Source organism: Brachyistius frenatus, unplaced genomic scaffold (assembly GCF_029030835.1).
Source record: "Brachyistius frenatus isolate BFR_SWC_R1_liver_20210118 unplaced genomic scaffold, ASM2903083v1 Contig_286, whole genome shotgun sequence".
Classification (NCBI taxonomy): domain Eukaryota; kingdom Metazoa; phylum Chordata; class Actinopteri; family Embiotocidae; genus Brachyistius; species Brachyistius frenatus.
Window position 1 is genome coordinate 234,275 of NW_027210885.1, and position 13,226 is coordinate 247,500.

Sequence of the window (13,226 nt, forward strand, 5' to 3'; positions counted from 1 at the left end):
GAGTTGTTGTTGTTTTTTTTTATCTATAAAGAAAACAATCATTTCATCTTCTTGAGATACCAAATATTGTGATAACAAGCGAACATTTAATGTAGTGTCAGCTGAGAGTGTTTTGAAAATGTTTGTATATTTCATATAAGTCATCCAATTTGGATCTCCCTCTGAATTTTCCACTTTTAATTACAAGATGAGATCAAAGTGAAAATATAATAATATGTGAGAAAACAGAGAACATGTTAAATCTATTCTCGCTGGAGTAAAACATATATTCAATAATTACCGCGCTTCTTCCAAAGTTGCGCTTTTATTATGAAGGCAAACTGGGTACACTTCCGGTCTCATCTCTCGTTTCTTCCGAGCTAGCTTGACGTCTCCTGACGTCACTGGGCTCCGGTCCGAGTCAGCGCGAGCTCGCTTGGCCTGCAGGGACCCGGATGAGTGATTTCAAAATAAAAGCCACACTCGTTCCATGGCTTGTAATTGATAAGAGGACGGGACGGTTTACTGTAGTGAAAATACAGATGTTACACTTTGATACGGTTCTCTATTTCGCACAAAATTCACTGCTGGCTTTGTGTTTTTAATAATGTGACAATAATAGGAATAAGTAATAGTGTATTAGTTCGTAGTTTTCAGACATTAAATAGCACAAGCTCATCATTTTCATGAAGACAAAACTAAACTGTATTATGTTCATGTCAATTGAGGGGCTGCATGTAATTTAAATATTAATTTAGTATTTGTCATATGGTCCCAACACCGCAATAATGAGGATCATCGAACTACATTTTGACAAAGGCACAGGCATCCTCTGCAAGAACTAAAAACCTGCACACTCACATATCCTGATAACTAAACATCTAAGGCTATTTTGATTTTAGTGAGACTTTGCTAAGTGACCACCTGTTCAACCGGCTGTGAGCCTTCGTTTTTCTTTTCTTTTTGGAGAACTGGAAAAAATTTCACTTGTTTGCAAAGGCAGAAAAGAAGACAACACATTTCCGTCCTCTTCAACTCCTTATATGGGGCAATGCCCCTGGAAGTATCGCATTGTGTCACGATGAAGTCAGATGAGTTTTCATGCTGCCTTCATGTATCATAGGAAATCTGGATTATTAAAAACCCTACAATCTTACATTTTGACAACCTTGCAGATGCCACTAGGTTATAATTACTGAAACATGTTTGAAAGCATTGCTTATATGCAACATCATTCTCAGAGCAGTGAGGATGACAGCTTTAGTAAAGCAGAGCTCGGGGGATCGTTAATTACACCTAGAGTTAAAACAAAAAAAAACAATAAAATAAAAAATATAAATATAAAAAAAAAAAGGAGTATATATATATATATATACAAGGTCTATATATATTTCTGAAGCAGTCAACAGTGTTATATGTACTGTGATGGATGCCAGAGGTGAGTTATTGTAAAGTCTTTTCAGCTGCATGTCATGACCTTTATTAGTGAATAAAGTTTGCTTACAAAGCCACGAGATGTGGTTGAAAACTCTGACCCTAATGTGACAATTTATTGTGTTTATGAAAGTATTACAAAAATAGTAAAAATATCATTTCTGGTTTTGTATTTTACTTTTTTTTTGGTGAAATTAACATTATTATAAATATATATTTATTATTATTATTTTTGCCGACTGCAACACTTGCTGCTACAAAACAAAGACCCATTCAATACCCTTTAATCCATCTAACACGTGCTTGAGCAAAAACTGTGCTCTGTTCCACTTTATTCCTGGATTTATAAAAAAAAAAAGAAAAAAAAGGGGAATTTTCCCATCAGACCCTGAACGCAGCAACGTTTTCTACCGGTGCCGATTCATCAGTAAATCGTCCATCGCCTCGTTTGAAGCACAAAGAACCGCACAGTCAGGTAAAAAAATAAAATTAAAAAAAATATATAAAATAATGCATTTGTCACTGTTGCTTTTAAACCGGTTTTGTGTTTATTTTTTCATTTAATCGTGTTTCCACCGTATATTTAATCGGTCTGAAGAACTCCTCGGTCCTCCCGGCGGATCGTCTGTCTGGGGTTTGAGGCTATTGTTACCGGAGAGCTCTGGTCTGCTGCTCACAGGAAAATGTTCTTTTCTCCACGGAGACACGGACAACATCATTGAACTGTGGATATTGAGACCGATGGCTGCACATCTGTAAAAATAAATGAATTTACACGTAGCGTCTTCTAGCCGTGAATGCTAAACCCTCATTTCCGCATTGATCTTGGTCCGCCCTGTTCACGTTGTTGCTTGTTCATCTCAGTGCTGCTATCAGTATCCCTGTTTAATCTACTGCTTTTCTTGTGCTGTCTGAGCGCATCTGATGACTTGAATTATAATTATAATTTGTTTTTTTTAATGGATTTACGGACAATAAACAGACGTTCCCCTTGTACAGATAGAATCCCACTACCGAACTCCCTCCGCAAATATGGTAGAAATTTGAATTGCCTTGCGATAACCCAATTTTTATGATTAGGTAAATAGATATTAAGACTGTCCTTACACTAAATCCCTCTGTTGTAAAATTCGGCACACATTTCATGACTGAAGCATCACTTAATTTCACTTAAACCACTGTTACTGCTATTACTCCACCCTTGCATTGTTTGCCCAAATTGACAGTGCTGGTTGGGAAAGGTGACCATTTTATTGACATAAGTGCTGCTTGGTGGATAAATCATGTACCGAAGTGAGGAATGGGCTTTGATGAAAAATATTCTACTCTTAAAAAGGCGTTAATGTTTTTATTTTAAATGGTGCAACCTAAAATGGCCCAAAATTGAATAGAGTTTGGCTCAGGAAAAGGGCTGAAGCGGGCGTGATTATTTCCATTTCAGACCCAGGGTACTTTAAATAAACCAAGTTGTTTTGCATTAATTTGTTTGTCCCTTGATTTTGTTGTCTTCCAGCAACGATGAATGTCTCCCATGAAGTGGAACTGCTGGTGCAGGAGATTCAACGACTCGGCAGCAAAAGTGAGTCAAAGCCGTGATTCTGTATTGCAGGATGACGTGTTTCGTCTTGAATTTGCTTGGCGTGCCGTCTCCTGAGTTTTGACAGAGCACAATAATGCAATCGCGTGATGTTGATCAGTAGTTCTCGCTCACCACTCCTGATTCTGGAAACATAACACTGCCTCGGGAATATTTCAGTCCATCTCTCTCAACATGTCTCAACACCGTCGTGCCATGTGCAACGCTCCAGGCAAACTGTGAAACATTGGGTCCTTATTAGAGATAAAGAAGTAACTCGTTGTCGGTGCCCTGTTCTCTACACCATTTAAATGGTTTCAATTTAAATTATTAAAGTAATCATCTGTCTGGACCTGGAATGGGTCTTTTTTTTTAATTTATTTTTTGCATTTTTGCTCAGAAATCCTTTAAATTGATCAACTGACAGGATAACCGACTCCTAGTTTAAACTCTGCTACTCCAATTAGAATCCATTTGATGTGAAAAGTCTCGTCTTTTTACTGTAATAACTGTTTCGCTAAACTGCATTAATCTCTTATTTCAGATGCTGACGGTCAAACCTGCGTGAAGTTCGGCGTCTTGTTTAATGACGACCGTTGCGCCAACATCTTCGAGGCGCTGGTGGGCACCCTGAGGGCAGCCAAGAAGAAGCAGCTGATCAACTTCCAGGGTGAGCTGCTCCTGCAGGGCGTCCACGACAACGTCGACATCATCCTGCTCCAAGAATGAGACCGACGTTCGGCTGGGACGACCTTCTGGCAGCGAAGCCTTACAAATACTGAGCTTCTGCGGTGCGCCAGCCTGTCACCCGCCTTCTGTTTTCATCCTCTATTTACAAGGCTCAGTATTTGAATTGAAATGCAATAACCGATCAGATCTAGACTCGACCCGGCTGGGACGTCTGCGTGTGATTTTTCGTTGTATTTCAATGTGCCGTACTTCGGAATATTTTCTATGATTTTCAGGGTCTGTGAACAATCACAGTCAAACATAGTTTCAGATGACGTGGAGAAGTTTTGTTTGTGTCTCAGGCGCTGACATTTTATCAACCGCAGGTGGATCACAACCAGATGCCTCTTTTGACAGTTTCAGTGTCGGGACCAGATCCTGACTAGATTTAGCCGCTTCAGCAAACTTCTTTTTACATTTTTTTTTTTTAAATTGAATCCGACTCTGACTAATTATTTGTAATGGCTGCACAAGGCTAATTCTCCCTTTACGTTCTCAAGAGGCAGTGGGAGCTACAGTAAGACCCCGGTACCTAAAGGTCATGTAATATAATGAGTGCTTCTGCATCAAAATCTAACACCGCTGTAAGACAACAGGTCCACCAACAGTGTCACCAAATGGCAGTTCCATTTATTGTTTACATGAGCCATTTTTACTACCTCTTGTGGACTTTGTAATAAGACCTTACGAGACCGGAGATTTTGGAAATCCAGGAACAATTCCTTCTTAGAAACTACGACTACAGTGACCGTTCAAGTGCATTTTAACACAGACTTGCACCTTTTTGTACTCGTTGCAAAGCGCTACAGTCGTTTTTATTCCACCTTTTTTATATGTAGTCATTAATGAATTTTCTCTGCTAAACAAAAAACTCCAAAAAATTTCGTTTTGTAAGAAATAGATGACGAGCAAATGGCGAATGTATTTCTTGTGCAATTTTTTATTAGTGTATAATTACAGGGTGATTGGTGCCAAATGGAAAAAAAGTTTAATTTGCGATGATTCTCAGGACCAAATCAACACAACCAAATATGTTTAGTAACTGTCCTGTGGCTTAGATTAGGAACACAAGATTTACAGTTTTTAGTTTAGCACTCTGTGTTCTGCACCAGAGGTCAAACCAAACTCTCTGATCAGGTGCAACCGGTCTTCTCTGAAAACTCACTACTTGTAGGTGATTTGTTTAGACTTTATCAACAAGCAGTCTGAGCTTGGTATGAAGGTCCAGAGATGTCAAAATGAAATGAATTAAAGAGAATTTGTGAAAAAAAAATAATCACAGTGACAAAAAGGGTAAAAAACAAATCGCACAAAAATTAGAGAAAGATTACTTTATGAAATTGAACAAGCTTTTGGTGAATAAAAATATTGCTAGAATAAAATATTAAATGCCCCCCCAAAAAATAAGATGCAGGGTCAATTAACGTTTCAAATTTGTTAACTGATATGTTGGTTATATTTCACGTGATATTTCTTTTCAAAAATGCATTTTTAATTCGTGTAATTCTGACCACTTTGGCCTTCCAAGTGGTTGTGGTTCTTTGAAAACAAAGATTTGTCTTTTTTGCACCGGATGGACCAACTTTTTTCCTGAATGTAACATCTCCTTGACAGCTACTGTGCTCGTTTGCATAATATCAAAGTTTTGAAAAGAAGTTCTCATTAATTTGGGCCTCGGTCGTGTTCACACATTATCTGCTTCTCTTGATGTAAAGAAGCAAGTTATCAGCCTTGTGAAACGACACCTGGCCTGCAGGTTTTTGAAAAACCCATTTCACAAGCACTGCTGTTGTATCAACCTCGCTAAATCTTTCAACTTTAACACTCAGGCGTTAGTTGTTTAAATTTAACTTGAAATGGGATTTTTTTGTTTTGTTTTTTTCTGGGCATTGGTGGCACAGATAGATGAAAAACTGCGGTGAGCTGAATTGTATTCTGATTGTGATTGAAACCGAAATATAACCTGATTACATGACATCTAATTATCATAAGTAAATAATGGGATAATTAGAAGTCTGTAAAGTTGTGGAAATAATGAAGAAAAGTAAAACTGAGGAAAGAGCATGCTGCATGCATCACTGTCATGAATATCCTGCTGTTGCTCTGGAGGGAGTTTCAAATTGGCTCTCTTAAAAACAAATTACAAGTAAACATTTGTCAAGAGGAAGAAAGAAAGTAATTGTGAGAGCAGTACCAATACCTCCAGCCATCTCTGTGTACAAGTGGGATGCCTGCATGTTGTGTTCAAGTGCTTCATTGCTGTCTTTTTGTATTGGCAAATAGACATTCCTAAGAGAGCAGATGTTTATGTTACTGTTGAAAACACTCCGAGGAATTAAATCTTTACACTTGGGAGTCTTGAACCTGCTTTGTACTGTGTTTTTTTTTTCTTTTTATGACACTAGAGTTTAAAACTTGAATTCACATTTTACATTCAAAAACGGTTACTGAGGATACGTGCTAAATTATTACCTAATCTGACTGTGGATTTTGGGCCAATGAAAAGAAGCAATCTTGATCAAATCCGATCAAGTATTTTTTTGTGTCAGTTAATATTGAATATCTTTTGATACGGAGTGTCATAATGCTGCAAGAAAAACTTGTGGGCATCTAATCTGTCCCTCAATGTTTTTTTTTTCTAAATTTAATTTAATTTTGCAAAGTAAGCAAAAATATTTTTACGATGATCCACTTGTACAGCAGTGGTTTTCATGTTGTTGTTTTTACAATATGACACCAAGTTCAGACATATTCACTGCAACAAGCAACAACAACAGTCTTTCAAGTTTAGCTGCTGTCTTTTTAGGCTTTTTTTTTTTAATTACATATATATTTTTTTAGTAAATCCACTACTGGGCTCATACTAATCAATTATTATTATTTTTAAAAAGTCACCCACTAACTAACTGACAACAACTAACAACTCCACATTCATCCTAAATGCAGAAACTCTCAGAGCTGGACCGACAGTGACTCATTGTCCCCCCCCTCACGTACGAAGTGGTATTACAAGAGGGCACCTAAATATTTGCACCTTTAAATAAAACACGCATTTGAAGTAGTAAATTCCGAGCTTTCCCACGGGACCTGAACGCAGCATAAGTCGTTAACAGCCAATGCTGGGGGCGGGGTCCCATGACGTCAGGGGGTGGAAGAAAACAGCAGAGCAGGAATCAAAACAAGAGACGGACACGCCTTCGCTCTTAAAGGTTATAGCAGCTTATTTCTTATACCTGCTGCACAAAACCCAGCCTGACGTCCACGAGGAGACCGAGGCCAACGGCGCCAAGACAAAAACCCTGCAGAAACACACAAGCAGAGTCCCCTTGCAGAAATGGAGTCCACGGAAATGTCAGACAGCGCTGACAGGAGCCGTCGATAGAGGTCGAAAAATAACAGTGACACCCGAATCCTGTAAAATGCCCAACCAGAAGAACAACAAGGGAAAGAAAAGCAAACGCACCAACAGCAGCGGAGATGAGCAGGAAAATGGAGCCTGCGCGGCCGCGTCAGGAGGCGCGGCCGCGGCCGTTGCACCCAGGAACGAGCGCTCAAGTGGTGAGTGAGGAAGCGGGCTCAGATGTGGTGAAGTTTGGTGATGCTGCCTTCCTGCCAGGGGAAGCCCTTGTCTGCCTGCACGACTGTCAGATACATGCCCTGCAAATGTCCCCCCCCCCACCCTCCCATTCACCCCCGCCACTTCTCCCCTACGCGGAGATAAACGCCGTGCCAAACTTCGATTAAGAAATGTGGCATTGCACGCTTCCTCGGTTATTGGCAAATATGGGCTGCCACGATTTAAGGCCTTGTGTAAATGGAGTGATGTTGTTGTTGTTGTTGTTGTTGTTTTTTTAGCATGTAAATGAACCAGCAAGTAGCCATTGCTCAACTGCACTGAAATCTCGCATTGTGACAATTTATTTTGAGGCCGCCGAGGTTTGTTTTGGTACCAAAAGATTGTGGAACAGAAGGCTGTTATTGGAGTAGGTGTTGCTTGAAGTGTTGGATGTAAGCCGAACTTGGCAGAGGCTTCTGCTGCTTCGTAAATCGGCTTTACTGATATTTTATCTCGTTTCAATAGTGGATAAGGAGCAAGAACTCTTTAATTTGTGGAATTTATGAATGGAGTTTGGCTCCTCGAACTCCTCGTGCAAAAAAAAAAAAAAAAAGATTTTCGCCTCTGGAAATAATATATGCCTTGCTGTCAAAAGTAGCTAACGCAGGTGTTAATGACACAGGGCGGCCTTTCTTTGACTGTCTTTACGTCCACGTTAAAGCTCGACGGCCGCTGCATTTGGTGTGCAGGCTCTCCTGCAGGCCTCAGCTGTCTTTTCCTGACGCGCACCTTGTCCACAGTTTTTTGGTTCTGGCCTTCCTCCTCAAGGGTAATGCTGACACCTCACCGCTTGTTTGCGCTCTCAATTTCAACTTCATCCCATGCAGACTTACAACAGCTCCAGAAAGTCGACCTGCAGGGCTGCATGCACTCATAGAAACTCTACAAATATGGTTTTAAACTAACTTTGAGCCCTAAAAAAAAACGTCTCATAATGAATCCATTCTTCATCTGTAGGAATCACAAGTGCAATATTGCAGATCCAGTAAAAAAACCAAAAAAAGTCACTTCTTACATCAAAATGATAATCTGGTATCACTCTATTAATTCATGTCAATAAAAAAAAAGCTAAAATCAGCGAACTTTCAGATTTCTTTCAAAGACAAAATTTAACTGCAAGTTTGGTATTCACTAATCAAACTGATTGCATTTGTAGTCAACAAGCAGCAGGTAATATTTCTGTGAAGTAGTGCGGAAATGAATCAGGTAAATGATTCAAGCAAGAGATGCCAAACGTTGAATGTTTCCATTTTCACAAACGTGACAATTTGCTGCTTTTTTTTTTTTTTTTCATTTTAAATTATAGTAAAAGGAATTATCTTTTGGGTTTGGACTCAACAAAAGAATCATCTAAATATGTCACCATGAACTCAGAGGAGCTGTTTTATTTTTGCTAGTATCAAACATGACCAGTTTGAGGCAGACAGTCGTCACAGCCCAAATTAAAAGTTGGTATATTTACTTTTCAGAACAGAAGAACAAGTTACTTTTATTGGAAAGTCAAAGTTCGACAATATAGTTATTGTCCTGATCAATATTAAAGATTCATTCACGCTGAAGTTTAACTTAAAACCGAACAAAATGTCTACACTTTCTCTTTAGTGTTTGATGATAGAAAAAGAGAGAATAGAAAAAGCTGACAGTACCGGAAAAGGAAGGAGGAAACTACCCCCCCCCCCCACACACACACACACACACACTTACGCCCACAATGAGCTGCTCCTCGTAGAGACTCTGTGCCCAAATCTACTTGATTCACATCCAGACTTGACAATTGGCAGGGCTTGAATAGAGCTGCTCTGACCCAGTTGAATTTCATAAATAGATGCCGATGAGGCTGCGAGGACACTGAAATCACTCCTTCATCGTTTGCACCTCGTGCTGTGTTTGTTGTAATTAAGTTTATGATGGAGAAACCTCTTTGTTGGGACATTAGTCTTATTGCAGTCAGTGCTGTTTAGAGATATGAAGTCACACAGGACGTTTTAGTTGTGAATTTATTAATCAGTTATTGTGATTGGTCGGTAAATAGAAAGATTTAGACACATTGGGGAGCTCCGACCAATAAACATGTTAAAAAAAAAAAGTGCCAAAAAAGAGACCAGAATCTGAAATTGATATCTTCAAATAGTTTGAAAGACAAATATATTCAGTTGGTAAAAATTTAAGATGAGAAAAAGCAGCAACTTCTCTTATTCAAGATGCTGAAACTTCACTTATAAAGATAAAATAATCAACATCTGCTGGATCCAGCTTCTAAAATTCAAAGCTTTTTTCTAGTTTGTATATAATCTATATCATTTATATTTTTTATAACTTTGTTGTTTTTGGACTCTTTTTATACTAAATCAACTGAGTAATGGTCAAAATAACCAGCAGGTTACTCATGAATGAATAATAATCTTTAGTTGCAGCCCTGTTGGTGATGCTGGAGAGACAGATTTAAAGTCCACTCTAAATGTTTCATAACCAGTTAATAAGTTAAGTCATTAATAATTCAAAAAGCTGGCATTCTCCTTTTTTAAGCTCCTCAATAATGAGACTTTTTTTTTTTTTTTTTTACAGCAGTGTAGAATGAATATCTGGGTTTGTGGACTGATTCTTGGACAAAAAAACTCATCTGAAGCTGGTTATAGACATGTTTCTCACTTTTCTGGCTTCTTGTATAAACAGAGGATGAATCATCTTATTGTTTTGCAGCACGAAGCTGCAGTTATTTAAGTGTGAAGTGACGGAAAATGAAAGAAGCTGTGGTGAGAACACAACAAAATCATCCTCTGTCTGATTAGCTCATGTCATATTTATTATCACATAAACACAGACCTGTGACGACATATAGTTATGAAATGAAAGCAGGAAAGGAAACACTTTTTTCCGAGTCCGAAAAACTACATTTGAAGACTTCTGTCGGCCTCTCGGAAAACGTGGAAGAGTTTTAAGGACTTTTATGTGTGTATTTATGTCTAATAGACCAAAAACTGAAAGTCCTCCCCTCTCCTCCTCTCTCCTCCCGCCTCCTCTCTGCTTCCTCAGAGGTCCAGTGCGCCACCCCTCTCGGCTGCAGCCTGGCCCGCCCCATCAACCTGGAGAAGGACGACTACCAGCGGGTGCTCTGCAACAACGAGCTCTGCCCTCACGGCAACTGGATGCACCTGCAGTGCTTCTACGAGTGGGAGAGCTCCATCCTCGTCCAGTTCAACTGCATCGGCCGCGCGCGCTCCTGGAACGAGAAGCAGTGCCGGCAGAACATGTGGACCAAGAAGGGCTACGACCTGGCCTTCAGGTTCTGCTCCTGCCGCTGCGGCCAGGGTCACCTGAAGAAGGACACCGACTGGTACCAGGTGAAGCGCATGCAGGACGAGCGCAAGAAGAAGCCGTCGGAGAGGAGCACGGGCAGGAATGGGGCCAGCGGCGGCGCTGTGGGGCCCGGGGACGGGCTTTTTGAGGAGCCCAAGAAATGTAAACCAGCGGGAGGAGCAGCAGCAGCAGCAGCAGCAGGAGCAGCAGGAGGTAAACTAGCTCACAGGGCGTCCAGTCAGGAGTTACCTTGCAGACCGTCGATGGACCGACAGAACTCTATGGAGAGAGGAGCAGCAGGGGGACAAGCTGCAGGAGGGCCCTTTCCTCTGGGGCCTCATCAGAAATCTCCATGTGACTCCCCGGGACAGTCTCCTCCTTCCGGCTTCACCTTCTCCCCCACCGCTACCCTCGGACCAGGAGGCGCAGGAGCAGGTCTGCGGGGGTCCCGTCAGCTGGGAGAGTTCCTCAAATCAGCCGTCCACATGGACCCGCAGAGGAAACACCTGCTGGTCGGGGGAGCTCTGGCCCGGGGTGGCGGCTGCTCTTTGGGAGCCTCCGGCGGTGCAGCCGGCGGTTCCCCCCTCGACCCCGGGTCCGTTCTTCCCCTGCAGCTCTCCTTCGCCCTCCCGCTTCACCACCGGCTCGGCCCCGGCGGCATGGGCGACGGCCCCCACACTCACCCGGTGCAGTTCCTGAGGAGGCTGGACCTCTCGGAGCTCCTCACCCACGTCCCCCGCCATAAACTCAACACGTACCACGTCCGCATGGAAGACGACGCCCAGGCAGGCCAGGGGGAGGAGCTGCGCAGGTAGAGCTGCTGGGAAATGTCGTTTCTTATGCTTACTTGAAAAGCTCTTTGGTCCTGATTTTACAGCATCTTACAGTTCATGTTAGGGCAGCACAGTTTGGTTAAAAATACATTTTGTGATCGTTGTAGAAATGTTGCCATCGTGATACGATAAATATATGGTTGTCCAGGGAAATGTAATAATTAAAGGTAAAAGGTGAAGTTAACAATTTCCCCCCCAAAAAATTTCAACTCAAACATTAAAAACCTAAACTACATGTTTTTAATGTGTCCATGTTATCGCGTAGGTTCATCCTGTCAGCCCTCAGTGCGAGCCAGAGGAATGTGGTGAACTGCGCGCTGTGCCACCGGGCGCTGCCCGTGTTCGAACAGTTTCCTCTGGTGGACGGGACGCTGTTTCTCAGCCCCTCGCGCCACGATGAGATCGAGTACGACGTCCCCTGTCACCTTCAAGGTCAGACCTCGCGTTCAAGAGTTCTTCCCGTCAAAAATTAAGGTTTTAACCTTGCTAACAATGTCCATGTGCGGACACATTAGTATCGGGGAGCCTGTGGCTCAGACGGTAGAGTGCGTTGCGCACCAATCAGAAGGTCGGTGGTTCAATCCCCAGCTCCCCCCCGTCCACATCCCTGAGCAAGACACTGAACCCCAGGGTGCTCCCGATTGCGTACCATCAGTGTGTGAACATGCTCCTGATGGCAGCACCCTGCATGGTGATCTGTCTCATTAGTGGGTGAATGGGAAAACCATGCTAAAGCACTTTGAGACCAAAAGGTGATAAAGCGCTATACAAGTACAGACCATTTACCATATTTATAAACTACAAGACATCATAAGTGAGATAAGCAATCAACGGCGAGGCTGAGGATTCGTCTTGGAACAAATGTTCAGCCGTGAGGGTCTCGTAGGTCACAGACCTACCGTCAACTTGCTGGGTGGGACCTTAAATGTCATCAACCTGCAGGCAAGCGGTGGTTGGAGACGGATGCATTGACATTCGCATGGACTGTAAATAGAAATGGCCACATAGTCTCCAGGTCTTAAAAAGTGAAGCCAATGTGAAAGTACGTTAAATTGCGACCACCTAAAAACCTCTGTCTCCCATTCAAAAGGCTTTAAATTCTCATGAAATATGAAGTCAATTCATTTGTTTCCCCACAAGTCATCATACTGTCTTTGGCGAAATGGACTCCTTCTAATAATTGTTGTGGTAATATTTCTATAGTTAATTAGACCTTAGGTCTCAGAGAGAGGTGTGTTTGGAGACGTGGCTGGTTTGGCTGACATGCCTAGGGGTGGGCGGGGCATAATGTCCTTAGCTTGTCCAAATATGGTCACTTCTGGCTCCAGAAAACCAAGATGGTGACTTCAAAACGGCCGTTCACAAACCAACAGGTGACATCGTGGTGGGTTAACACCTGATTTTGATTGAAAGCAAAGTTGAGTTACATCTAAACCACCTAAATGCACGATGGGATTTTTTTTAATCTAATAAACATGTTGATATCTCAGGGCCATCGTTGCGTTCAGACTCCTGCACAGTGCAACAGGAATGCTGCTCATCATGATAATATCAGTGTGTGCCACTGAGCGGTTTATTAATAAATCACGAATGCATTACGATGCCTAATTATACTTTCACTTTTTATTTAAAGTGTGAAAACTGTTTTTGGCTTTCCTTATGTAAAGAAAAATAGATCCGTCAGTGAGCCCAGTCCATACAGCGAACGTAGACATGAAAGGGTTTCTGCTGACTTCTGCGCAGTCCAACATGAATGTGAATT

The 13,226-nt window shown here is 41.7% G+C and overlaps 2 protein-coding genes across 2 annotated transcripts in view; both read left to right on the plus strand.

The window, feature by feature from the left end:
* Positions 1–1,786: 1,786 nt before the first annotated feature.
* Positions 1,787–6,081, plus strand: abracl (ABRA C-terminal like). Its single transcript, XM_069722346.1, has 3 exons — positions 1,787–1,888; positions 2,927–2,992; positions 3,534–6,081. The coding sequence occupies exons 2-3, from the start codon at positions 2,932–2,934 to the stop codon at positions 3,716–3,718; spliced, it is 246 nt and encodes an 81-aa protein (XP_069578447.1). The 5' UTR covers positions 1,787–1,888; positions 2,927–2,931; the 3' UTR covers positions 3,719–6,081.
* A 770-nt stretch (positions 6,082–6,851) lies between these two features.
* Positions 6,852–13,226, plus strand: part of heca (hdc homolog, cell cycle regulator) — a 9,683-nt gene continuing 3,308 nt past the window's right edge. The window contains exons 1-3 of the mRNA XM_069722331.1: positions 6,852–7,276; positions 10,368–11,442; positions 11,730–11,896. Coding sequence (XP_069578432.1) covers positions 7,138–7,276; positions 10,368–11,442; positions 11,730–11,896 — 1,381 coding nt within the window. The 5' untranslated portion in view covers positions 6,852–7,137. The remainder of the gene's footprint in view (positions 7,277–10,367; positions 11,443–11,729; positions 11,897–13,226) is intronic.

Bases quoted from the DNA above. Each gene is read 5' to 3' on its own strand.
- abracl (XM_069722346.1), top strand. From the start codon at position 2,932: ATGAATGTCTCCCATGAAGTGGAACTGCTGGTGCAGGAGATTCAACGA. The intron at 2,993-3,533 runs GTGAGTCAAAGC...CTCTTATTTCAG, and splicing joins TCAACGACTCGGCAGCAAAA to ATGCTGACGGTCAAACCTGC.